Source organism: Sinocyclocheilus grahami, unplaced genomic scaffold (assembly GCF_001515645.1).
Source record: "Sinocyclocheilus grahami isolate Dianchi unplaced genomic scaffold, SAMN03320097.WGS_v1.1 scaffold338.1, whole genome shotgun sequence".
NCBI classification, from domain to species: Eukaryota; Metazoa; Chordata; class Actinopteri; order Cypriniformes; family Cyprinidae; genus Sinocyclocheilus; species Sinocyclocheilus grahami.
The window spans coordinates 855,083-881,639 of record NW_015505517.1 but is presented as its reverse complement, the minus strand read 5'-3'; the positions used below and the strand labels follow the sequence as shown (position 1 = coordinate 881,639).

At 36.7% G+C, this 26,557-nt stretch overlaps 2 protein-coding genes across 8 annotated transcripts in view; both read left to right on the top strand.

Moving 5' to 3' along the window:
* The window catches only part of LOC107602968 (mitogen-activated protein kinase kinase kinase kinase 5-like), a 35,488-nt gene extending 15,909 nt beyond the window's left edge, over window positions 1–19,579 (top strand). Inside the window, exons 3-33 of one of the 6 annotated variants that reach the window (XM_016295622.1) lie at window positions 1,087–1,177; window positions 1,275–1,339; window positions 1,445–1,500; window positions 1,621–1,668; window positions 1,792–1,834; window positions 1,919–1,991; window positions 3,492–3,623; window positions 3,852–3,914; window positions 4,064–4,145; window positions 4,702–4,821; window positions 5,021–5,099; window positions 5,992–6,050; window positions 6,327–6,394; window positions 6,657–6,695; window positions 7,010–7,054; window positions 7,253–7,295; window positions 7,372–7,588; window positions 7,831–7,904; window positions 7,997–8,038; window positions 8,190–8,274; window positions 10,624–10,703; window positions 10,797–10,857; window positions 11,296–11,413; window positions 14,264–14,322; window positions 14,409–14,512; window positions 14,639–14,816; window positions 14,935–15,003; window positions 15,108–15,200; window positions 15,308–15,378; window positions 16,751–16,806; window positions 18,633–19,579. In XM_016295622.1, the coding sequence (XP_016151108.1) occupies window positions 1,087–1,177; window positions 1,275–1,339; window positions 1,445–1,500; window positions 1,621–1,668; window positions 1,792–1,834; window positions 1,919–1,991; window positions 3,492–3,623; window positions 3,852–3,914; window positions 4,064–4,145; window positions 4,702–4,821; window positions 5,021–5,099; window positions 5,992–6,050; window positions 6,327–6,394; window positions 6,657–6,695; window positions 7,010–7,054; window positions 7,253–7,295; window positions 7,372–7,588; window positions 7,831–7,904; window positions 7,997–8,038; window positions 8,190–8,274; window positions 10,624–10,703; window positions 10,797–10,857; window positions 11,296–11,413; window positions 14,264–14,322; window positions 14,409–14,512; window positions 14,639–14,816; window positions 14,935–15,003; window positions 15,108–15,200; window positions 15,308–15,378; window positions 16,751–16,806; window positions 18,633–18,720 (2,501 nt within the window). In that variant the 3' untranslated portion in view covers window positions 18,721–19,579. Of the gene's footprint in view, window positions 1–1,086; window positions 1,178–1,274; window positions 1,340–1,444; window positions 1,501–1,620; window positions 1,669–1,791; window positions 1,835–1,918; window positions 1,992–3,491; window positions 3,624–3,851; window positions 3,915–4,063; window positions 4,146–4,701; window positions 4,822–5,020; window positions 5,100–5,991; window positions 6,051–6,326; window positions 6,395–6,656; window positions 6,696–7,009; window positions 7,055–7,252; window positions 7,296–7,371; window positions 7,589–7,818; window positions 7,905–7,996; window positions 8,039–8,189; window positions 8,275–10,623; window positions 10,704–10,796; window positions 10,858–11,295; window positions 11,414–14,263; window positions 14,323–14,408; window positions 14,513–14,638; window positions 14,817–14,934; window positions 15,004–15,107; window positions 15,201–15,307; window positions 15,379–16,750; window positions 16,807–18,632 lie in introns of all 6 variants that reach the window. The other 5 variants (XM_016295621.1, XM_016295620.1, XM_016295624.1 and 2 more) reach the window with 5 other exon arrangements.
* A 780-nt stretch (window positions 19,580–20,359) lies between these two features.
* Window positions 20,360–26,557, top strand: part of LOC107602970 (cyclin-dependent kinase-like 1) — a 9,180-nt gene continuing 2,982 nt past the window's right edge. Inside the window, exons 1-9 of one of the 2 annotated variants that reach the window (XM_016295628.1) lie at window positions 20,360–20,510; window positions 21,189–21,358; window positions 22,967–23,088; window positions 23,484–23,556; window positions 24,517–24,607; window positions 24,709–24,909; window positions 25,002–25,081; window positions 25,166–25,222; window positions 25,317–25,472. In XM_016295628.1, coding sequence (XP_016151114.1) covers window positions 21,191–21,358; window positions 22,967–23,088; window positions 23,484–23,556; window positions 24,517–24,607; window positions 24,709–24,909; window positions 25,002–25,081; window positions 25,166–25,222; window positions 25,317–25,472 — 948 coding nt within the window. In that variant the 5' untranslated portion in view covers window positions 20,360–20,510; window positions 21,189–21,190. Of the gene's footprint in view, window positions 20,511–21,188; window positions 21,359–22,966; window positions 23,089–23,483; window positions 23,557–24,516; window positions 24,608–24,708; window positions 24,910–25,001; window positions 25,085–25,165; window positions 25,223–25,316; window positions 25,473–26,557 lie in introns of both variants that reach the window. The other variant, XM_016295627.1, reaches the window with a different exon arrangement.

Sequence of the window (26,557 nt, the reverse complement as noted above, 5' to 3'; positions counted from 1 at the left end):
CAGAGGAAGCTGCCTGAGTTCAGATTTCAGCAGACAAACCCTCAGGCCCTGCTGCTGTCTTCGACACACACACAGGCTCACATTATCTCACAAGACGCACTCTCTTGGGCATGGCCTGTTTGTCTTGAGCGGAGAGGAAGTGGTCAGAGCTGTTAGGCTTGACTTCATAGCTATGCTGATTCTTGTTTGTCACACACACACATACACTGTGATGCTACAGATGTCCTGGGAATGAGGTGTTAAAATGCAGTGTGACTGATTGTTCCTTCCAGTCATTACTGTTCTGACCGCGATGTTATTTTTTTGGTATCTCATCATAGAGTCGTGTGAAACAGAGGTGGTTGTGTTTTGTGTGCGAGTTTCTAAGTTAAAGGTCTGCAGCAGAATAGAGAAGTGGCTACAGCCAGTTAACATCCATTATTGGGTTGAGGTTATACAATCTATCGAAAGGCTGTTTTTGGAAACTACACTACCTCTGTCTTCGTATTTAAAAGCAGTTTTTACAATGTAATGATCTTACTTAAAAATCTAGTTATTCATATTTCATTTTGTTGTATATTTTAAGGGAAGACACATTTCTCCACAAACTCCAGTTCAATTCAATCCGAAACAAATAATAATAATAGGAATAATGACACATCAGGCAAATATGCTAGTCATAAATGATACTTTGACAGTTTTAAATTCATTCGTGAAGAGACCCGAGTGTTGTCATGACGTGTGTTGGTATTAACACGGGTTCAGAAGGAAGTTAAGCTAATTATCTGTATTATTGAAAGACGAGGGGAAACCCATCACACTCACAGGCTTTATTTAGCATTAGAGATGAGGAGGGTGAAGAGATCAAAGAGTGAATGAGTGAATGGAAGTCTTTTTTGTGTGTGGTAACTAAATCACAAAAATCCGCTCAGGAGAAGTAAATGAAAATTGACACGAGTTCTCCCTCATTTCATGATCATAATAATCACTCTCAGCACTCAACATCCAGCCATCTGCTGTCCATATCTGATTCAAGCACTCTGTTTTTCTTTTCACTGTTTAAAATATTTTATACTGCTCTCATATATTGATTCCTCTCTCTTTTAGGTGATGATTTCTCAATCATCCAGCAAGAGATTTTTATGGTGAAGGAATGCACCCATCACAACATTGTGGCTTACTTTGGCAGCTACCTCTGGTAACAAATAACTGGATTTGTCTATAAATTAAGTATTTTAGATGCCTAAATTTTGCCACTTAATCTTAAAGATTTATGATTCTCTGTTTCATTCTAGCCGTGAGAAGTTGTGGATTTGTATGGAATACTGCGGTGGAGGTTCCTTACAAGACATTTATCATGGTAAACTGGTTGTGTGTTTTGAAAATATACACCCTCCATTTTTTTATATATAAATAATTTTTTCATTATTTTTCTAAATATGTGTGTGTTTGTGTACATGTTCAGTTACAGGTCCGCTCTCTGAACTTCAGATCGCCTATGTGTGCAGAGAGACGTTACAGGTAAGATCCTTCCAACATTGTTCACATCCTTCACATGGTCTAATGCTGTTAAGAATCTTTGTATTATTAAATTAAGCCTTTAAACATCTTGAATTAATTTGAGTGTGTGTGTGTATTTAGGGTCTCGCTTATCTGCACTCCAAAGGCAAGATGCACAGAGACATCAAGGTAATACAGCTTCATAATTAGTAAATGTGTTACTTATATTGTTATGTAATTCTATTGGTGTTCTACCTGTTTCAAACTATCTTTCTCATGCTAGTTAATAACTCTCAACTCATTGTGCAATAGGGGGCAAATATTCTGCTCACCGACAATGGAGATGTCAAATTAGGTGAGAGGGTCACGCTATAATTGCAGGGTGTGTTTTTGTGTGGTACTGAATTTGAATGTTAAAAAAAATCTTCCTGTTTTGCAGCGGACTTTGGAGTAGCTGCTAAAATAACAGCCACCATGGCGAAAAGGAAATCCTTCATTGGGACGCCCTACTGGTAAGACCAGTTCTGTGATAATGAAGCAGCTACATTTATATATGCTTCGTGTACATGTTCTTTTCAGCTCTCTGTTCATTTGAAAAGTCCAGGAATCAAACATTCAAACATGGCAATAATTGCCTTATTCAGATTGAATGGCTTATTCTGGATTTTTGTGAACTATAACCTACTGTTGTGACAACACCGTCGGATAGAAGAGGGTAGACACACAAAGTGCACATGAAGTTCAGCTCATGAGACAAAAATGCAGCTCTACAAGTTTCATAAGTTTTATAACATTTTGTGACTTAATCAGACTTTGTGTGCATTTCTGTTCATGATGAGTTTTGATAACTGAGCACACACCACTACACAGTTATGTTAGAAACCGTTTGCTCTCATTTATAAACAGTCTGATCAGACCTTAAAGGGTCACGAAACCCCGTTTCAGCACTGGTTAGTTCTCACCACAGTTTTAAAAAACGCTAAAAAAGTGGGCGTGGTGTGCTGCGGAGTGGAAGGGGAAGAGGGGAGACACAACACACATGGCTTCGCATTCAGACAGTTTCATTTCGCTCCCATCGAGTTAAAAACACAAATAAATGCACAGCCATTTGCGTACTCCATCGAAAACATATATATGAATGCGTTTTTGCACCTCTGATAATTTTTTAAGGCTTATTCTGTGGCATTTGTATAAGCCTTTTGACGGGTTGTGTGTCACGGAGCTGTAAAAACGGTTATGCTCACCACGTGAATGAATCGCATTTGTGCCTAACTCTTATTACAAAGCAAAAACAAACACTCTTCTTTGATCCATGAACGTTTCTCTCAGTTAATGTGCGCGATGTCATCTCACTGTCTGAAGCATCTGTCATAGCAAATCAACACATGCTGTTGTGAATAATTAAGCGAAGCATCTTCTCATTGGATAAGAACATGCAGTCTCATGAATAATTTAATAGACACCGAAACGTCAACGATGTACTATCGTCCTTTGCCATGTCACAAATTGTGACGTCAACACAATGTAGATTTTAAACCCAGAAGATGAAAATAGTGCAAAAAAGAAAATTAACCAATTTTCTCCAACAGTTAAAATTATCGGATGCTAACATTGTCTTCTATGATGTGCAACACAAACACCTCTGCTAAAATCTCAGAAAAAGTAGTCTGGGGTTTCATGACCCTTTAAGTTGTTTATGAAAGAAGCCTTCTAAGCTCACCAAGGCTGTAATTATTGGATTAAAATACAGCTTAAAACTGAAATTCTGTGAAATATTATTGCAAGTAAAATACCTATTATCTATCTTAATATAATTGAAAATGTAATTTACTCCTGTGATGGTTCCTGTGTCACATGATCATTCTAAGATGCTTATTAGGTGCTCAAGAAACATCTATGATTATTAACAACATTGTAAACCTTCCTTGCAAAATAAAGGCATTCTATTTTTTTTTTTAAAGAAAACACTTCTGAACATTAGTTTATGTGTCTTGTCTGCTCTGTGTTTATAGGATGGCTCCAGAGGTGGCGGCAGTGGAGAAGAATGGGGGTTATAATCATCTGTGTGATATCTGGGCTGTTGGAATCACATCTATAGAACTGGCAGAACTACAGCCTCCCATGTTTGACCTCCATCCCATGAGGTATAAACACACACTTCTTGCCAATGAGCAGACATGTTTTTAACCAAGGCATTTGCTCTGGGCCCAGAGTTATAGTGAATCTTAATACCTTAATTATGTGCAAAAATCCTCTTTGTTTGGAGCCAAGATAATTAACCATTAGACTTCCACCAAATTCTCGTATAATTACTCAGAGATTTGTATCTTTCTGTGATCTCCTTCTTTCTTTCTTTTTGCGTGTATGTCCAGGGCTTTATTTCTGATGTCTAAAAGCAACTTCCAGCCACCCAAGCTAAAGGACAAGACCAAATGGTGAGTCTCTCTGACATGTTTGTATGTGTATGTTTGCATATTTGAGTTATAGAGAAATATAGAGTGTGTTCTGGATGAGTGTTTTACAAATAAAATCACCAGTCCCTGTTTCTTTCCCTTTCTGTCTTAACTGTCTTGCTTTTCCGCAGGTCTACAGGCTTCCATAATTTTATTAAAATTTCCCTTACAAAAAACCCAAAGAAGAGGCCAACAGCTGAGAAGCTGCTCTCGGTAAAAATTTCCTCTCTTGTCTCTATTTTATCTGTTTATGATTTCACACAGTGCAGCTCCTTAAGCTGCTCTCAGTAAAAATGTCCTCTCAACATCTCCATTTTATCTGTTAATGATTCCTCACAGTACAGCTCTTTAACTCATTCAGTGGAAGTTTATGTGCACATGCAATGAAATATAAACTCATGTAACAGAGAATTGTGCACTTGATCTCAATACTGTATCTGAAAGAAGTATCTTAAGCTTACCAAAGCTGCATTTATTTGATTAAAAATTAAGTAAAATCGGTAATGTTTTGAATAATTACAATTTGAAATAACTTTTTCAATTTGAAAACAATTTGAAATCACAGTATGCTGCTGTAAGAGTATCACAATCGAAAATATACATAGATGTGTAATATTAAAAATGTGTTCAACCCACATCTGTGTCCATTCCGTCAATATTAATTATTTTCTTGATGACATTCCTCTATTCTGTTGTTTTTGTCTGAATATTACATAGGCTACATCACAAGCAGCCACTTACACTACATTGTCTCTGTGTTTGCATGCAGCACTTATTTGTGGCTCAGACAAGTTTGACTCGACGGTTAGCTTTAGAGCTACTTGATAAGATGAACAACCCAGATAATCATCAATCTCACTTCAGCCAGGGAGATGAAGATGACTTGGAGGTAACTCATGTGACTTTTGTGTTTGTGTGATGTGCATGTATGAAAGAGATGGCAAGTTAGTATGTAAATGTACTCCGTGTTAGTGTGTGAGAGTTTCAGTGTATGAGTGTGAGTGCGCATGACTAAATGGTAAATGTGTGCAAACGATTGTCTGTGGGGGTATACATAGTTTTACTATGATTCTTTCTCTGGTCCGCAGCCGCTTTCAGAGCGCCACACCATCCGCTCATCCCACAGCAGGAACTCTCGTGCTGAAAAGACCCAGTCTCAGATCAACTGTACGTCAATCATAGGCGTGATTATGAGTGTCTCCCTGTCTTGCCTATCCCCAATGAACCCCAAAACTGTTCCACTGGCTGACAGAATGTATTTTGTGTTCTCCATTTACTGCCTAGCTAGAAAGCTTACATTTCATTATATAATACTGGTCATCTTAACCATCAAAGTAAAGTAATAGCTTTACTAAAAGTTACTCATTGGGATCCAAACAGAGTAAGGCTGTGACACATGGCATAAAATGAGGAGCCTGGTGCCTCTGGTTAAAGATTTGTGTAACTGATCTGTTGTATTTATCAGATGAGAATTTGTGATGGTTTAAGATTTGAAATGGCATACATACGTTGCTACTCTATAATTTGTATAGTTTGTATAGAAAATTAATCTAAACGTGAGTTTAATATGAAACAGTCTCCCATTGGGGACATTCAGGGATGTCCTCATTTGGAAAAATGTTTTTGTTTTGTTTTGTTTTGTTTATTATTCTAACAATGCAAAGTTTATGGTTAGGATGTGGGTTATGCTTGTAGAAGTCTATCATATGTCCTTGTTTAGATAGCTAATTCAACATGTTTGACCTTTACTCATCAACGTGATGTACCACCACACACTCCCGACCATATTCATGATAAGTGACATCTCTTGGTTTTACTCTGCTCTTGAAGAGTTTTAGCTCGTATTACTAGTTCAGATAGAAATGCATAGTCTTGAGCCCCCCTGTGGTGGTGATGTGGTACTACAAGTTTAGACTTCAGCTTGAACTTTGTCACAATTTTTGTACAAAGCAACCCAGTAGTGTAGAACAGAATGTTAAAAATATTGCAGAGTGCAATGTCTATGGCATGCTAGGTTAAGAAGTGCAGTAATATGTTTTCTCTCGTCTCTGTATTTCAGTTGATAGGCTTCAGTTTGAGCCCCCCATGAGGAAGGAGACTGAAGCAAGTGCTGAGATGGTGAGAGAAGCATCGGCTAGTCCAGATTGTCAATACATCACTAATATTAATCAAACAGACACACACTACAGAATAAACATACAGTTCAATAAGATTATTAGTGTCATTGTTTTGATAAGCTTAAAACCAAACATTTTTCATGCAAATATTTGCACGAGTAAATTGACTAGTTGCCCAGAACAGGTATGCAATGAAACCTGACTTTTTAAAAAAAAAGAGTTTTTAAAAAACTGAGTTTTTAAAAGGGAGTGTGTATGTATGGTTCTTTCTTTGCAGGATGTAACTAAGGACAATGATTTCTCCTCCCCCTGGAGCCCATTCACAGAGGGTCCCATCACCTCCAGGTAACCATTAAATGTTTTCTTTGTGACTTTATGAACGATTTGATTCCTGCTACTGCCGCCCGCATGAAAACGCCGCAAGCAGTCATTTCTCTGTTCTGTCTGCATCGTTTCTCTGACGTCCCCACAAGTCTACGCACTTCCTTCTTTCTGCAGAATCTCGCATGAGCTCTGCTTGCATTCCCTCTACTTTGACTGTTCTGTTGTGTTCTTTCTTTTCCCCGTTTTCCTTTACTTTTCCCTTTTGTGCACTCCTCCACTGAAGGAGTCTTCTGAAGAGCGTTGAAGAGGAGTTGTTTATACGGTAAAGAATTGGTTTGTGTAGCTGTTATTTAACAGAACCAAGGAAACTTCCATGCAGGGTTTAAAATTAACTCTCGCCAAGAGCCCAAATAAAAGTAAAAACGGGCTTTTAGTGTTAAAGGAAATGAGTACAAATTAATTTATGTTGTAAATCATTGCAATATAAATGGTAAAATTCAAAATATGGGATCACATTTGGTAAAAAATGTGATATATGTCGAACAGATTTTGTTCCATTATTCCGTTTCTAAGTAACTAATTAGCTCATTAATATTGTCTCTTTCTGTCCATTTCTCTCTCTGTCTGTCTCTGAAGAGGGCACTTGGCTCCATTAGAAGATGCTTTTGAGGATGTTAATCTGTAAGTGTGGCTACTCTTAAACTTTAAACATTATCTTAAAGACTTTATATTCTTCTGGGGCTTGCTTGTAAGGTATCATATTCTGTCAAATCTGCATGGAAAAAATATGTGCTGTGAAAATTGTAAAATTAATCACAAACAAAAACCAATTAAGTCATTCTATTCTTTTTTTACCCTGATTCATCTCCCCCCTCTCAGTTCAACTCTTAAACAGGGAGTGCCACCACCGCTTCCTCCTAAGGTAACTGTGAGTGTGTGTACAAATGTCTATATTAAATTTTTTTTATTGGTGTTTTTTAAATTCATATTCTTATCAGCCCTCTCAGGCTCGTTCTAGCAGTGTGTCCGATGAGTTTGGTTTGAGCGACGGGGCTCAGACGGTGCGGAGGTTCGCGGGCTCTGATAACGGGCCTGTACCAGTGTCTCGCAGACAGAGCACACCTGAGAGAGGAAGTAACGCAGAGCACATCCACTCAGACTACATGTCTGTGAGCGTCAGCAGCCCAGGGCTGCTCTCACACACCGCCGACCACGGTAAGACACGCTTATTCTCCAAATCATGTTTATACACAGATACTGTTCATGTACCACTCTCATATAGAAGTCTTTAATGCTCACCAACTGGTGAAATTGGTGTATATTGCTGATTTGGTGAAATATGCAAAAATATTTGACCACTGAAGTTGACCAATCAGAATGACATATTTTACAAAATCATAATACATTACTGAATATTTCAAATTTCTCTCTTTTACTTTCTATAGAGGAAGACTCAGACGAAAATGTAAATGGAGATGTTTCAAAATCACCTCCCGGCCGTCCCCAGAGGAAAGAGAGAAAAGATTTTCCTGTAAGTGTGCGTGTGGGTATGTGTCCTGCCGAGATGTGTGTGACGCATGAAAAGAATGTTGCGCTCTACTCATTTTTCGTTTTTTTTTATAGAAACCTGCTATTAACGGCCTGCCGCCCACTCCCAAAGTCCTGGTGAGTGCCATCATCACACATCACTTACACTGTGTTAAATGCTAATATCTTCCAATCTCACTATTCAAGAGCTATTTGCTCAGTCCTTTATTTTAATTCTGTATTTTCTAACTGTCATAAGCTTACATATTACCTCTCTGCGTGTCTGCAGATGGGAGCTTGTTTCTCAAAGGTTTTTGATGGTTGTCCTCTTAAAATGAACTGTGCCACTTCATGGATTCACCCAGATACAAAAGGTAAAGTGCCGATAACCGATGGATGTCTGTCTGATGTTACATTTGATACTATTTTGTATAAGTAAATAAAAATTCTTGGGTCAATTTTTAATGGGTAAGGTTTTTGTAGTGTTTTTAGTGTCTTCTTTATGTATAGTGTAAGTCTCTAATCCTCACCAATGCTGCATTTATTTTGATCAAAAATACAGTAAAGCAGTAATATTTTAAAATATTGCTCAAATTTAAAAATAACTTTTTAGTGTTTTAATGTATTTTTATAATGTAATTTCTTGTTGTGATGGCAAAGCTGAATTTTCATATATTTATATATGTGTGTGTAACAAATAAATAGGCATATACGAGAAATATATTTTTACTTAAATAATAAATTAAGAAAACGAAAGAAAAACTGTGCAACAAGTATCCTAGTATTCGAGTTTCGGTTCATTTTTGTGCTGTGCGAAAGGAAACCAAGACGGCAGAAAGCGGCATCCTATTTTTATTTAGGCCTATTTTACAAAAGCACAAAGATTTGTTTTTATTGTGAATGTACACAAATAAAAGTAAACCTTTTACAGTTCCAATTATCTTAGTTGCTTCCACTGTTAGAAGGAAAAAATTCAAATGATTGCGCTGGCACAGCATGCGCACACTAGGGGTTTGAACGACTTCTGATTTTTTGAAGTCGACTTTTATGTGATGTCTACTAGTCGCTGATGACGTCATAAATGAACAAATAAGTCTGGAGCTGTGATAAACCGCCTGTGCACAGCTATGGCATATGACACAGCGCTGCCCACATGGCTGTTGCTCCTATAACTGCTTTTTTTATCAGTTATTTTGTCTTTAAGTCGTTATATTTCTCACAGATTTCTGCTCGTTCTAAATCAGATACAGATAAAGTAGCACAGTAAAGATTACATTAATATGAATGCATTAGTGAGAGAGCGATTGCGTGTGTAAATTAATTCTACCTGGCAGCGTCTCTCTCTACTAGTAGTGAAGCTGTGGAATTTAGTTATTAAGAAATATATGCTTGAACTTTTCAGTTTCTAAGCTATTTTATTGGGAAATCACAGAACAGTGTTGACAATACATTTCCGCGCTGAATGATTCTGTGCGCGTGATGTACGCGCTACTGTCTGTAGCCTATGTGTGTGCGTTACAGTGCAGCAGAGCATTAGATTAGAACGGTGATTAACTTACCTGTACAATAACCTGTTTAAAACGTGCATTCTCCCGTTCAATTTCGAGCATCCAGTAATATAATCACACATGTCTTATGGAGCGCTTTCAGAGTATGCATTTATTTGTCATTTGAACTGTTTGGAAACGGAGCGTAAATGTGGAAGTCCTTCAAAGATTTCTTATCCTATTGCTCCCTCTATAGGACCAGCAACTAGTCGACGTCAAGCATAAAGCGTCATGGCAGAGCATTGAAGTCGATTAGTCGGTGCAACCCCTAGCGCACACACAGTTAAGCATTGCTACCTTGACAATGCAACCTGTTCATTATCATAATAAAATACAGTCAGCCAAACATATGGGGAAAAAACACACTGCTCAGTTTAAATATGTAGTAAAATCTGTGCCGTTAAGCGTTATCACCGTACCGCCGTGATGTTATGCAAACATTTTGTTTTACGTGGATATTGGAATGCAAGTGAAGTACATAATAAATAATATTTTGGCATTCAAATACATCGCGAATACGGAAACATTTGATTTTGTGTCGAATGAGAGACCTAACGTAGGTTTCAGCCTAAATGAATTTGTTTTGGCTTGTCGCTTATATAGCTATAGCTTTTTATATTTTTAATTCTTGTTCTTTTATAAATACTGTTAAATTGAAAGGATTTGTTGTGGAGTGAGGGGAACTAAAGTAGCCTAGCTATGTTTACAGTGGTTATTATAATGTTTGTAAAGGTTTGTTTTTTAAATCTGCAAAAATGTCAACAATTCTGTGTTTTTCTGTCAATATGGGGTGCTGTGTGTACATTAATGAGGAAAAAAATTAACTTAAATGATTTTAGCAAATGGCTGCAATATAACAAAGAGTGAAAAATTTAAGGGGGTCTGAATACTTTCCGTACCCACTGTATATACGCATAGCGTATTTTAACCATGCAGCAAACCTTTTAAAATATTTAGAAAAATTGCTGAAAAAATAAATAAGTGACTTTTTAAACCATTTAATTGATTGTGTTAATCAGTCAAAATTCTTACGGTCGGTTAACGGTTAACAGGTTAAAATGAGCATCCCTATTTGAAAGCAGTTGTCCTGCTTAGTATTTTTTTTTTTTGTGGAAACTCTGGATTCATTAATATAAGCCTGTAAACACTACTACTTTTGGTTGTTGTTGTTTTTAGACCAGTATCTGATATTTGGCACTGAAGACGGAATCTACACTCTGAACCTGAATGAGCTGCATGAAGCGAGCATGGAGCAGGTACAGCTTAAATTCTGACTTTCACCTTTACCCTTGACCTTGAATAGACAACAGGTCCATGAACTCATCACCTGCTGTTTTGATGTGTTTCAGTTGTTTCCACGGCGATGCACGTGGCTGTACATAATCAATAATAATCTGATGTCATTATCAGGTGAGTGAGAGTGATGTGGGAGCGGCTCTTCTGTCTTTCTGTTACTGAGATTCTCTGCAGTACCTACATGATCCCTGTCTGTCTGACTGTCTGTTTCTCTCTGTTCATGGCTGATTTCACTGCTTGCTGGCTCTTCTAATGCCTAAATCACCATAATCAGAAGGTAAAATGTCAATCCTCTGTCCTCTAGGCCCACACGCACACAGCTAATATCACATCATCTTTCTGGCCTCATTCTTAATCTGATTTTGATTCAACTTGCATAACTACACAGCTCAGCTTTTCTTTGTGCTGGGAGTAATGACTATTCATTTCTGCGGGGCATCATTTTCCATTCTCATCAGCAGAAACTATATGAATTGTGTCATATGTTGGATATCCTGTGTGTAGTCATACACTGTGTACGGTATGCATGTGATGTGTGTTATCTCTCGTTTAAAGGGAAGACGTTTCAGTTGTATTCCCATAATCTGATTGGGCTGTTTGAACAGCTCAGGAAACCTGGACTGGCCACTCAGTTCCACACCCACAGATTCCCTGATAGGATACTGCCCAGGTACACAGACACACACAGTTTTTGCACATTTCACAGTATATTTGCCATGGTTTTATTAGCAACATAAAATTAAAAAACACTGTGAATATTGTTGTTAGCCATTCCTAAAGAAAGTGTCATTACATCTAGAGCAATTCTTTTAATAGTATAATAGTTTGGTTATAATAAATTTAAACTAGCAAAAATATATTTTTTTATGTATTAATGTATTTCGGTTTTTTGTATTAAAATAAATGTCAGAAACATGTCTTAAAGACACAAGATGTAGTGACATATAAAATCAAGGCACATTTTTAGTAATATATATATATATATATATAAGATTGATTAATTATTTATACGTTATATATATATATGTGTATAACGTATATTTAATTTTAAGATTAAATTTTTTATTAAATTAATATTTTTTATTTAAAAATTTTATTTTATAAGATTTTATTTAAAAATAATATTTTATCCTTTATACATTTTATACATTATTTTATATAAATCTATTATATACAATTTATGTTTACAATTTATGTTAAATAAATTGTTTTATTATACAGTGGATTATTTATTTATACATAAATATATTTTTAAAGCTATTAGTTATATCACTGACTTGTGATTATATGACCTTTTAGTATTATCTATTAGGGCTATGACGATATTATCATATATCGACGAAGTCTCGTAAGTATCGCAATGTCGATGTCAACAGCCAGGTAACAGACGATTATTGACATTATCGGAAAAAAATTTGAAATGATAAACCTAGTAAGCTGCAAAAAATATTTTACATAGCCCCATAGTCACCATACAGTTTTTTTTGCATGCAAGAATGAAATAATTTAGTAGGAGGGTTGGGAATCGAAAAGCTATTCCAATTTTGGAAATCGGATCAGATGCGTAAGGTCAGGAATCGAATTACTTGTTATAAAATTAGATTTTGATTCTGCTTCTTGATTCCTGTATGCGCATTTATTGTGATTTCAAAAGATTCAACTGCAAGAAGATGAAATAGAACTCACTTCTGTACTCGTGCTCTGTTTTCCGCAGTGCGCACTCACACACACAAAGCGCGCGCACAAAAGCCGCCTCTTACGTGAACACTGGACTGAGCTCTCTTTCTCGCATTCTTACACATTAGAATGGACAAATACACACAGAATTATATCAAAATATCCCATAAATACAATCGGTTATTTCTTAAGTAAACGTAAGGGTTGAGAAAGAAAACAAGGGTGTATTGGATCCGTGCATTGACAGCAGCCGTTGCCGCCAGTCAATAATGTTAATCAAAGAACAAAAAAGAAAATCCCTCACTGATCTTGACTGAATCACTTTTGTAACCTCAGTTTATATTTTAATTGCCTGTTGTTCGGCGCTGACTACTGTAATGTACCAATATAATTGATCCTTATTTAGGGTATAGGCCTATTCTATTTTGATCTGCAGTTTAATAAAAGTAAAAAAAAGACAAATAGTAGCACTGCATGTGTTTCTGAATATTTATTTGAACTGACTGTATATTGATGAAAAACCACAAACATGACAGGTATAATTAAAATACGCAAATTCCTATTTTTACAGATTTTTTTAAACCGTGTATACAGTATAATTATGTTTAATTAAGTTGAGATTAGCAATATAAATTCTTAATTCATTTTCAACAAAACTATAAAGTTTTGTTGCAAACGGCTGAAGACATTATAGTACTATATCTCAGCTTGCCCCTCAACATGCACGTGTTCAGAGTTTCGGCAGCCCAACACTGAATATTATATTGTGGGCGTTGTATTTTGATTAATAAAATTAAAATTATAAAAATTAAAATACAAAAATGAAATTTAAATTACCCTGCTTCTAATTAAATAAAGCAGTTATTTTTATTTTGTTAAAAATAGGCCAAACGAGACCTCTGAACTAGTAGGCTACCAGAAAGGAGGGAAAAAAAAAAACTTAACGTTTTACTTAGAATTCTTTTTAATCCCTGCATGATTTTAGTCATCCATGATAAATATCAAATACGTTATAGCTTGTCTACAAGTTTAAAAACAGCCCTATAATTGTTATAATCAAGGAAATTAAACTTGAAATGTGGTCTACATAGGAGATAACGCCAAAAAGAAAGAGAAACATTGGAAAATAGGCATATTTATTCAAGACATTACTATATGACATGAACATGCATTTATCATTCTTACAATCACCGGCAGAATGTCCAACTTCACCATGATGAATTTAAAATTGGGTTCTATTATTTTTCCTCAACAGTTCTCCTCACAAAATAAAATACATTTCAAACACAAATTTGATAAGAACAGAGTGGAAATTATTAGCAACACCAACATATCAGCAAAGCTAATGTTTTCTGTTAGTTTAAGCACAAACTAAGTAAAGTAAAACCAAACTGAACATGGTGTGTGTTTATGGTGCATGTCGGCAATGTTGTCTCGGCGGGGGCGGGCCGTGGTGGAGGTGGGGCTTAGGTAGACGATATTATCGGATATCGTGAAATTTTTAAGGTGATTATCGACAAGATATTTTTGACATATCGCCCAGCCCTATTATCTATGCACTTTTATATTATTTGTTTACATTTTGAAGTAGTTTTTATTTTTACATTTTTAATTTTAGTAATTTTTATATACTTGTCATTTTTATTAATTTTTTAATATTTCTATTTTACTTTTATTTTCGCTTTAGTAATTTTAGAATGTCAACTTATACTTTAATAGAAAAATAAATAAGTAAGTTTTTCATCTAATATTTATATTTTATTTAATTTCAGATTTATTTCAGTTTTTCTACATTTGTTTTTAATTGTTGTAGTTAACAGTTACACTGTTGTCTGCTTCACAGGAGATTTGCTCTCACCACCAAGATCCCCGACACCAAGGGATGCCACAAGTGTTGCATCGGTAAAGCTTTAAACACACACTCCTGTACAAACACACACACACACACACTCGGACTGAGTTTGATCTGCTCACTTTCTTTCTTTCAGTGCGGAATCCGTACACGGGTCACAAGTATCTCTGTGGAGCTTTGCAGTCTGGGATTGTTTTGCTGCAGTGGTACGAACCTATGCAGAGATTCATGCTTATAAAGGTTAGACACACAAAAAAACTGTATTTGCAAACCAGAAGGAAAGTTGAATTAAATCCAGATTGAATAAAACAAAAGATGGCATATGACATTATGAAGCTTTTAAATCTCTCTCGCTCTCTCACACAGCACTTTGATTTCCCGTTACCAAGTCCGCTGCGTGTGTTTGAGATGCTGGTGGTCCCTGAGCAGGAGTATCCTCTGGTGTGTGTGGCGGTCAGTCAGGGCACTGAGCCGGGACAGGTGGTTCGCTTCCAGACCATCAACCTCAATTCCTGCTCCTCCTGGTTCACTGAGATCGGCTCAGGTACAGCTCTCTCTCAAACACAGTTTATTCTGTTACTTTATACTGTCCTATACCATGCTAGTAAACTACCTAATGACCTAGTAAAAAAAAAAGTGATGGTATGTTTATCTGTTTGTAGGAGGTAACCAGGTCGATACGATCCACGTGACACAGTTAGAGAGAGACACCGTGCTTGTGTGCCTGGACAGTGAGTGAAAAAACATTCAACATTTACCTTGATAAACATTATTAAAAAAAAAACTACAATTATTGAATATTTCTAATGTTGTCTCTCTTCTTGTGTTTGTATAGAGAATGTAAAAATAGTGAACTTGCATGGAAAGCTGAAGTCTAATAAGAAACTGGCGTCTGAGCTGAGCTTCGATTTCTATGTCGACTCAGTAGGTGAGAGATTCACTTCTGCACTCATCCAGCTGTGATATGCTTTTATTCTGTTGTGTAGTGTGTTTGATGGGTGTGTGTAACCTTATATATGTGTGTGTTTCTGTCAGTGTCTCTCCAGGACAGTGTTCTGGCCTTCTGGAAACATGGGATGCAAGGGAAGAACTTCAAATCAAACGAGGTAAATGCAGACATTGTGTCAACATTGCATTATTAGTATATATTTATTTTATCTGTTCATGCATTCAAACCTATGATGTGAGCACAAGCACTCTTTCTGGTGTGTGTGCGTGTGTGTGCGTGTGTGCGCGTGTCGTGTGTGCGTGTGTGCGTGTGTGCGTGTGTGCGTGTGTGCGTGTGTGCGCGTGTGCGCGTGTGCGCGTGCGTGCGTGCGTGCGTGCGTGCGTGCACAGTGATGGTATGTATTTGTATTATGTGTGTGAGGTTTTGTTTCATGTTTCTTGGCTCTGGAGCTTGTAATATAAGTACAATAAAAGGCCAAAGGTCTTCTGGAGGTGAAGGACTGTCTTTATGAAATATGATAGTGTTGGTGTGTGTATGTGAGACATGGATGACAGGGTGTGATAGATTATGCAAAATTCATGTACAATCAGAAAGCTCCAGCTGGCCACAGAGTAATGGATTAAATTATTCAGCTGTTTTTCTCCTCTCTGACTCCAATGAAAAGCGGTCGGCACCTACACCCCTCAAAAGAGTATGACAGTGTGTGTGTGGGCGGGGGGGTGAGCTTTACGCACCTTTTTATGCACCTGCATTGCCAACCATTGTATTTTGAGAACACGACCCATGTGTGATATTTTCGCCCATTGTTTAAAGTTTTTGGGATGGGAGAAGTTAGAGGTCTGAGTAGGAGGTTGTGGTCTATCATTATAGGAATAGTTCACCCAAAAATTAAAATTTGCTGAAAATCTACTCAGGCAATCCAAGATGTATATGAGTTTGTTTCTTCATCAGAACAGATTTGGAGAAATTTATCCTCTGCAATTGATCCTCTGCAGTGAATGGGTGCCGTCAGAATGAGAGTCCAAACAGCTGATAAAAACATCGTAATCCACACAAATCCTTCATTAAGACATTTTTAACTTCAAACCATAATTTCTAGACACAATACCAGAGTCCATAGGGTCCTTAATCTATAATAATGCTTTCTAAAATAAAAAAGTCCTCTCGCATCAAAATCCACTGCAGAGGATCCATTGGTGATCAAGTGATGTAATGCTAAATTTCTCCAGATCTGTTCTGATGAAGAAGCTCATGTAAGCCTCGGATGGCCTGAGGGTGAGTACATTTTCAGCACTGGAAAAAAATCTAAATAAATCATTCAGCCTCACTAATCAACTAATTGTATGGCTAGATGACTATCCGTGACACGTATCTAATTTTATTAAAGTTTAAGTTTAATTGTAGGGATAAGTCAGTTTTTTTTATATGCATAAATGTACAAAAGCTTCGTAATAATAGCTCTCCTGGAACTTTTTTTCTGCAGGTGTACAGTTATTAAAGGAAATATAAATATTTCCACTTGTTTGCAGGTTACACAGGAGATTTCAGATCCAAGCAGAGTGTTCAGACTCCTGGGATCAGACAGGTTAGAACCAGATCAAATCATTTCTGTCTCGCTCTTGCCTTACATCATCACCCTTTTGCTGAGATGGTCCTCACTGCAGAACACAAGATCCAGGGGGCATGGTTGGATCCAGATCCAACTCCTCCCACCTTACATATACCTAAACCTACCCGTCTCCACCCCCTGATTCCTAAACCCACCCATCTCCACCCCTAAACCTACCAATCTCCACCCCCTAGATGTGGATCCAACCATGCCCCCTGGATCTTGTGTTCTGCAGTGAGGGGCTAATGCTTTTACTTCTATTTCTTCTGTCTCCTGGAAACATTACTCTCTGCCGCCATGTCTTCCCAGAAACTCTGCATGTAGCCTTTTTACTTTCACACATGCAGTGGACAGAAATAGAGACATGAGGAGGAAAAAAGCCAACAGGGAGAATGTAGTGTCTCTGCTGGGTTTGTTTCTATAGCGAGGGAAGCCCTGGGTTAGGTTTATGTGGGGGACCTGAGCTCTGTGTGACGTACGGGGTTAAATTAGGTCTGTCAATTTAACACCCAAGCTCATTGATGAGGTTTTGCTCTGCTGTCTCAGTTAGTTAGACTTGTAGTTTCCTGCCAGCATTTTTACTGGTCCCAATTACAAGGGGGTTGGTATGTTTTTTAACAGTTTTGAAAGAGGAATTTTATGCTCACCAAGATAATATTTTTAAAAAAAAATAATAATAATATTGTGAAATATTATTACAATTTAAAATAACAATCAAATAACAATTAAAAATAATAATGTAATTTACTGCTAAGGTCAAAGCTACATTTTCAGCAGCCATTATTCCAAATTTCATGAAATTATTCTAATATGCTAATTTGGTGCTCAGGAGACATTTATTATTATTGTCATCAATGCAACTTAACATTTTTTGTGAAAACAGTTTTTTTTTTTTTTTTTTTTTCAGGAATTTGTGTGTTTGGTTGGTTGTTGTTATTTTTTTATGATGAATAAACAATTTTAAAGAACCGCCTTTATTTCAAATCTAAATCTTTTGTAAGCTTGTAAATGTCTTTCACATATAATTTAATGCACCCTTGCTGAATAAAATATTACGTTATTTTTTTTAAGTCTTTCTGATACCAAAATTTTGAACGGTAGTCTGTATTTTTGCCCACTATTAATTTTTCTTCATTGGCAAAAACAAATGATTAAGCTGTTTTAGTTTGCAAGACATAACAAATAATGTACAAGATCAAATGTAGGAAAGAGCAGTCCGGGCTTTTAGGGTTGTCATTAATTAAATAAATTATAAATGAATAAAATGCAATTAAAAAAAAATACTGGTACCGTTACAAAAAAAAACAGACACTTCTTACATTCAGAAACCGCTAGAACCGAGCACATTTATATGTAAATAAAACAAGCATTATATTGACATCACTTTTCTGAAGCCACATTTTAATGTATATTCAATGCTTTACTTGTCTGACGTGTGCGTGTGTCTGTGTGTTTTGGCCACAGAAACATATCTGTGTCACCATACATTGATGCCGCATACACAATGGCCCTGCACCACACCAAGACCCTCTTTAGCACATGCTGTCTCTCTCTTTCACTCTCCCTATGAGATCTCCATATTTTATTTACACTGGCAGTGCCAGGCTGGTGTCTCAGTGCTGTAATTTCATCTGTCGCCTGCGGCTGAGGACACGACCAGCCTCCCGCTTGCACCAACCTCACACAACCCCTCTACATTTGCATAATCATGGCTTTCTTCCACACTTTCACACTCATCTCCTCTGTATGGTACATGTTGATTTTGATAAGTGTTTGTGTATTAATATTTGTGTGCGTTTTAGGGTTGTTGTTTTGGAGAGCCGGCCTACAGATAACCCTACCGCTCTCAGTAACCTCTACATCCTGGCTGGACATGAGAACAGTTATTAGCTCTGCCTCCTTCAGCCGTTCAGGCCCGCAGTACCTGGAGCCGTTGCAGTACCCATGATGCATTCATTCCGGAACGGCACCGATGCTGGACAACCACAGCTGAGCTGATGAGCAGACTGTGTTTAGTGCTAAATCTCACTGCAGCCTTATGCCGTACGCTGCCCACCGCCAGAGACAGCCAGACTTCTCGCCACTTCAGGCATCCAGAATCAAACATCATGCAGTTCTACAGCAGCCAGTCAGATTTTTGTAAATCAAGCAAGCAATCGCCTGAACTGCAAGCAATAGTGCTCTGTGTTAAATACCTGTTTTTTTTAAACCCTATTAAATATTGTAATCATTCTAAACATTTAAAAATCATTAAAGCTGCAAAGATAGAACATTGAGCAAAATGCATTTCTGCTCAAAAAGTGCCATATAAGGGAACGGTTTTATTAAACGTAATTAACTTCGGAGGTTTTGTGTTAATTGTAGATTAAAAATGTCAGGTTTTCATGCCGGCTAATGGGGAGAGTTTTGGGAGAATGAGTGAGTGTTATTTATTCAGCCGAGTCATGTGAGTGAAGCATCTCGCCCTCATGTTACTGAGTGAATATTTTTCTGCTGCAGGTCATTTTCTCTCGTTTGTTGTAGCTCTTATATTTTTCCCAGCCGAGTAATATTTTAAAATTTCAGTTATCTCTTTTTAAAAGTAACTTTAATTCAATACTTGCACCATGTAAGCACTTTTGTACATGTTCTTTTTGTATTTAAAAATGACAAAACATGGGAGATGTGAGGTTACTGTGATATCTCAAGTGTTTCCGTTGCTTTAGTTTTAATGTATGCAGCAGCTTTTGTAATAAAAAGGCCATTGTTAACTCTTTGGGATGTTTGTCAAAGTAATTTCAGATTTAAAAAAAAATACACTGAAATATAATGAAAATCTCTCAAAACCAACATATTTGGACATGCTCACAATGAAAGAGAGTCCGTTCATGGACCAAACATATTGGAGTAGTGTTGTATTTTTGTTGTAATTGTATAGTGTACTGTAATAAAAAGGCCATTGTTAACTCTTTGGGATGTTTGTCAAAGTAATTTCAGATTTAAAAAAAAAATACACTGAAATATAATGAAAATCTCTCAAAACCAACATATTTGGACATGCTCACAATGAAAGAGAGTCCGTTCATGGACCAAACATATTGGAGTAGTGTTGTATTTTTGTTGTAATTGTATAGTGTAATTGTACTAATTATTACAAGTTTGTAGTGTGCTGTGTGATCAACGGAGGGACTTCTTTGTTGTTTTTTAGACTTTATTTAATAAGAAATAACATTCTCTGGTAGATTTATATGCGAGAAAGCGTGATTAACATTAGTCTTCTTTTCGTGAGCGTGAAGTGTTGTGTATGTGTGTACAGGTGAAAAAAACTGCGTGGCATTTGGTTTATGTCATCGGATGCAGGGATGTACAGTCCCACTGCTCTGGTATCGTAAACGGCTGATCTGAGGTCAGATCAAGCGGATAGTTTCACGCTTGCAGTCAATTGCTGTGCAGATTGAAGCGCGCGCGGAGCGGAGGCGGAGTCTCGGCTCGGTTTCTATGGCGACCGGCCGCTTGTAAACAGCGTGTTTTCTTCTCCATGCGAACTCAAACACGGTGCGCGGACACACGGCTCTATCTGTCCGCCAGATTCACACGACAACACACAGCTCCGGTTATTTGACTAATTTAGATCTCAGGAAGTTGCTATTTGTGCTATTTTGCTTTATCATAAAGCTAATATTTGGACGAGACATTGGAAGGTAAGCTGTATATCTAACTCTCTATGCTCGCTATATATTTTTAGATGACATGAGTATGTTTTCATTTGACAATTTTAAGGTTGAACACTAAACTGCACACAGTTTAGTACACTAGGAGCAGTACGTTAGACTTGACTAGAAATGATCTATTCTACCACAGTCATGTTATATAACGGCAATGCCTTCCTTTCAACGCCTCAAATTAATTGCCATCTAAGTTAAAAGAATTGAATTAAGAAATAAAGTGTAGTGACCTGTAGATAATATGTAAATAAAAAAAATAATGTGAGGAATAAAGTTTGGTGTCCTAGTGGGGTCAAATGTGAACTTTTAGGAGCCCACAACAATTTCTAAATGTTCAAACAATTTTCAAATTCTAACGTACATTTTTAAAAAAAGGTAAGAGTCCCTGAACAATATACGTTACAGTAAGAATTTTTGGTAATACTTTATTTTACAGTGTCCTTGTTACATGTACTTACTATAGTAGTCATTCTTTGTGTAATTACGCTGTAACAGGGAATAAAGGTCAAATAAAATATAATAGCATTTTTTTATCTTCAGCCATGTACAGTATGTGTCATATGTTACAAACAACATATTTGGCTCTATTTTTTTCACATTTCAATCAAAATCAAGGTGAGGCAGTTTGGTAAGTGTTTTCTGCTGGTGTCACAGAGATGGAGAAGTATGAGAAGATCAGTAAGATCGGCGAAGGCTCGTACGGCGTGGTGTTCAAGTGCAGGAGTAAAGACACCGGACAGATCGTTGCCATCAAGAAGTTTGTGGAGTCTGAGGATGATCCCATCATTAAGAAAATAGCTCTCAGAGAAATCCGCATGCTGAAGGTAACCCCTGATGATATAATCCCAGTTTAAGCCAGCCTAAAATGGTTTGTTGATCTTAACTTGTTAAAGATGGTTCCCCATCCTGGACAAGCTGGCTCTGTAGGATGGTCAGGTATAAAGTGTCTAGAATCAGCCAACAGACTGCAAGACCAGCAAAGCAGTTTAAGATGTTGTTTCAGGAGGAAGTCTTCTTGATTTTGTTTTGCTACTGTCATCATTTGTAGACTTGAAGAATAGTATTAGTAGTATTTTTTGTCTCATTAGTGGACGCGTGGCGACAGAATGTTTTAATAATCAGTGTCTGGAGCTCTTGTGATTTGCAAACACTTTCCTTTGAGCTGAGAGCAAAGCAGTGGCACTTTGAAGATCTGACATGTCAGCCAACACTGGCTCACCAATTCATTTCACTCTGCTATGCATGAATGGATGGATGAACATTCTTCTTGTTCCCTTCCCCTCCCCTTTTTTTTCTGGTCAGAATGTTACTGTACCAGACTTTAGTTCATTTATTTGATTCTGGGCTGTAAGAATATTCTGTGATCATGTTTCAAAAAAAATTTGTCTATTCGACTATTTTGTCTTTAAAGGAAGTTCCAGTTTATTCAAATCTCTAAACGTCTGAACTCTTGCAGTTGAAGATGGTTCTAGGATTTATTCTGGGGTGGATGCTGATCTGTTTCTGTTATATGGAGCCGTGTTATTTTCGTATTGTTTATATAGGCCTACTATTACGATATCTGTTATTTTCAATTACCTTTTTTTTTAGGTTTTCATTTTAATTTTAGTAATTTGTTATGTGCTCTTGTCATTTTTATTAATAAATTCATCATTTTATTTTGTATTGTTGATAATAAAATGGTTAATAAAATAAAATGATTAATTCATTAATAAAAACGAAAACTAAAATAAAAATCAAGTTTAATGGAAATATTTAAAATAAATACAAATATGTCCATTAAGTTTGCTTTTTATTTTAGTTTTAGTAATTTTAGTACTTCAACTAATTTATTTCAGTTAGTTGCCAAGGCAACATTTCCGTCTAATAAAGTTTTCTAATATTTATATTTTATTTTATTTGAGCTTTATTTCAATTATCAAATTTTTTTTAAGTTTTAGTTAATATCAACAGTGATATGGGGTGTATGAAACACATTTGATAAGACTTAAGGCTGCTTATCTTATTAAACATTTGTGTAAACACTTGAATGCTAAATCAAATGTATACATAAAAAGTGGGCTCAGAAGTCTCAGACTGCATTGAAAATATGGAAGTTTTATCATGTAAAACCTGTAAATAAAGTTTTAGGATTTTAATGATGCAAAATGAATAATAAATATTTAAGATTCTGCAGTATTTGCTCACTATAAAAATAAGTAAATTTGTGACATCGGCCATGTGAACTCCTCTGAACAGATGATCAGACATTCTTCCTTTCGTTAAAGCACAAAATGCTTCTTAAAACTTCTCAAACAATACTGGAAAACATGATTATTAGGTTTTACACAAACTTGCAGCACTCAAACTAAATAGTAAGTGTTCTTAGACTATTTTGGATATATTTTCACACATACAAATCCTAATTTGTTCATTAAATTGTGTGTATTTAGCAACTGAAACATCCAAACCTGGTGAATCTGATCGAGGTGTACAGAAGAAAGAGAAAACTGCACCTGGTGTTTGAGTACTGCGACCACACCGTCCTAAATGAGCTGGACAGATACCCAAGAGGGTGAGAACACACACACATGCAGACACACCTATAAAACAGCTCTGTGTTTCTCACACTAACACACATATTGTGTTTTTGTTGCTATGACGCCCAGCATGTCTTTGGTGGAATGTTTACAGCAGGATGCATTTGTCCTCTGTGATGCACTTGAGGGAGACGCAGTTAAACATTTAACAACATTTAACTCTTTATGTGTCGTCCTCTTGATTTACAAGTCAAGAATCAATAAAGCTCACACAATAGAACACTCATACATGCACATACACACTATATCATCAGAACCTATAGGGTTAGTGTGGAGTTCAGTAGGAGCAGAAAGTAGAAAATGAGGTTTGTGTTCCGGTAACTGCGTTGTAACACTTTTTGTGTGTATGTGTTTGTGTGTGTTCACTCAGCGTTCCAGAGCACATGGTTAAAAGCATCATCTGGCAAACACTTCAGGCTGTGAACTTCTGCCACAAACAAAATGTAAGAATTACAAAGTTGTTGCTGCTCTCTCCCACACTATTACCTTCTTAACAGGATTATTTTCTCAGATTTAATGCCTCTGCCCAGATTAAAGAGTTAAAAAGTACCCCCTTTCTAAAATATAAAGGCAGCTGCTTTTATACTGCTAGAAAAATATTTTGTGATATTAAATACATTAAGAACAGTATTATTTTAGTACCATAATAATTGTACAGTATTTTTACAGTATTTATTGATATTTTGAATCAGTTTCCATTCGTATATTTAAATTTTTGAGTAAGTTTTAGTAACTACTAAACTAGTAGTTTTTGTTATTTGTCTATATAGATCTTATTATTTATTTATTTTTTCAGTTATTTCAGTACATTAAGTTAAACGTATTTAAAATAAGAAAAAAATGAGTTGTTGGCCTGGCAACATTTAAACTTAAATCTTTCTTAATTACTATTAAAAAATATTAAATTTAAATTAATAATAAATTATAACATTTTTTATGGTTTTAGTTTTCATTTTAGTTGACTTTAATAACTCTGATAAAAAAAATTGTGACTGTACTAAAGCTATCTTAAACTAACATGTTAACACTGACATTTTGTAATTTTACTTTTAAATTGCTCACAGGCCACCTAGAACCCCTAATTTAAAAGATTATATTATATTTTATTTTATTTTACAATCACAAGTTTAGAAATAAATGTAATACCAAATTTCCACACCACCAATTCCACAAATTGGATCTGCCATCTATTTTAGTAAATCCACAATATCATGTTTTGGCCTGTATACATTTCATAAACAGTCCAGAATTGGATCCAGCACCTATTTTAGTGGATCCACTACCTCATAACTCTATGAAAGAAGTGTCAGTGAGTCATTGTAATCTTAGTAAAGCATCTTAAAATTGTTTTTAAATCAGATGTTTTAGGAGACTCTCCGAGTGATTTAAAAATGTGTTTTTAGTGTATCCACAGAGATGTGAAGCCTGAAAATATTCTCATCACCAAACATCAGGTCATCAAACTCTGTGACTTTGGCTTTGCCAGGAACCTCAGTGCGTGTACACACATAATCCATACACACACACACACACACACACACACACACTCCCCACCTTCAGCTTTCCATTCATCTAATAGCTCACTTTTTTTCCAGCGGGTCCATGTGATTATTACACGGATTATGTAGCGACGCGGTGGTACCGAGCTCCAGAACTGCTAGTAGGAGACACGCAGTACGGCCCGCCAGTGGACGTCTGGGCAGTAGGCTGTGTGTTTGCAGAGCTGCTCTCTGGTGCCCCTTTATGGCCAGGCAAATCCGATGTAGACCAGCTGTATCTGATCAGGAAAACTCTGGGTAAGAAACACACATAACTCCAGCTGTTCATATGATTTGTGAATGGATGCATGTGATGAATAGAGTTTATTTGTGTGTTGTTGTGTTCATAGGCGAGTTGATTCCTCGACACCAGCAGGTGTTCAGCACTAACCAGTTCTTCAGCGGAGTTTGTGTCCCTGAACCACAAGAGGTGGTGAGATGATCATTAAGTTTTGATTCTGCATAAGTTTATTTCTGTAGACCTATTCGCACTCGATATGTGTCTGATCTACAGGAGCCTCTTGAACTGAAGTACCCAATTATCTCGTACCAGGCGCTGAGCCTCATGAAGGTCAGTTAAACACACAAACCAATCATACAGAAGTCCGCTGCTCACTCAGAACCAGTACCAGCATGTCTGTCTGTCTGTTACCTGTCTTTCTCAGGGTTGTCTGCGGATGGACCCGGCTGAGAGGTTGTCCTGTGAGCAGTTACTGGAGCTGCCATACTTTGACAGTCTGAGAGAAGAGAGCGAGAGTGTGACACGTGAACTGGACCGCAAGAGACGCACGCGCCAGCCACGCAAACACCTGCCTCCTGGGGTCTGTAGCCACAACTACAACACTCACACCTAGGGCTGGCCCGTGTGACCTTTATTGAATGTGAAGCTGTGGAGTTCAGTAGTTATCAATTATTCCAGTAGATCAGGGCACCAGACTGCGACCAAATAGTCGCATTTTGCGACCATTTTTTCTGCCGGTGCAACTAATTTTTGTGAGCGGTTGCACTGGCGCGACCACCGCATTGTCCAACTCATAAGCGCTGCCATTTCTTTTGCATTTGAGAAACATCAAACGGCAAACAAAATGAAAGCGAAACTAAACCACGCTACGTTTCAGCTGCGCATCTTGATGCAAACAAACTTGTCCGAGCTCAGAACAGCTTTACTCGGGAGCCAAAGTTGATTTTGCGACACTGTTGTTTCTGCACAGATGCAACAGTGCTGTGAGATCCAGTGAGAAGCGTTTGAATTCGCCGCACAATGATAAGGTTGCTGCGAGATAGTGAGAATCATTCAAATTCTGCACAGAATTCTCTGTTATAAACAGCGCTGACATACGTCAGGAAACCAGAAGCGGTAACACTAACTGTAACCATGGTGTTGTTTTTAGAAATAGTCGAATGCATTACATCATTCATTTCAGGGTTTGTACAACCTTTTGAGAGAGAAATTCAAGCACTTATCAATGACTTTTTAGCATTTCACACAATTATTTCCAGCACTTTAAAGCTATAAAATGATCCAGTTTGAATGTTATTTTTAATGGGATGACCAAAATATACTTTGTGGTAAACAAACACTTATGTAAAGTTAAAAAAAATAAAAACATCAAATCACAATTATAACCAGTAGACGGCAGCAGAGGAGCACTTATTGGCTTATTAGTCATTCATTTCTACTTTTTCTCTATATTTTGAAATGATAAAATCACTATTATAAAATTATAAAATCATCAAGAAATCAGATTTTGTCAGAATTTTACACTTTTTTTGTGTATGAAGTAAGAAAAAGTCACGAAGTGCCTTGAAAAACTTTTCTTCAATTTGCAACTAAATCACACATAATCACTGAAGTTGGTCAGTTCCATATACTAGAAGAATAATGGTACATTTAATAAGAGTGGAA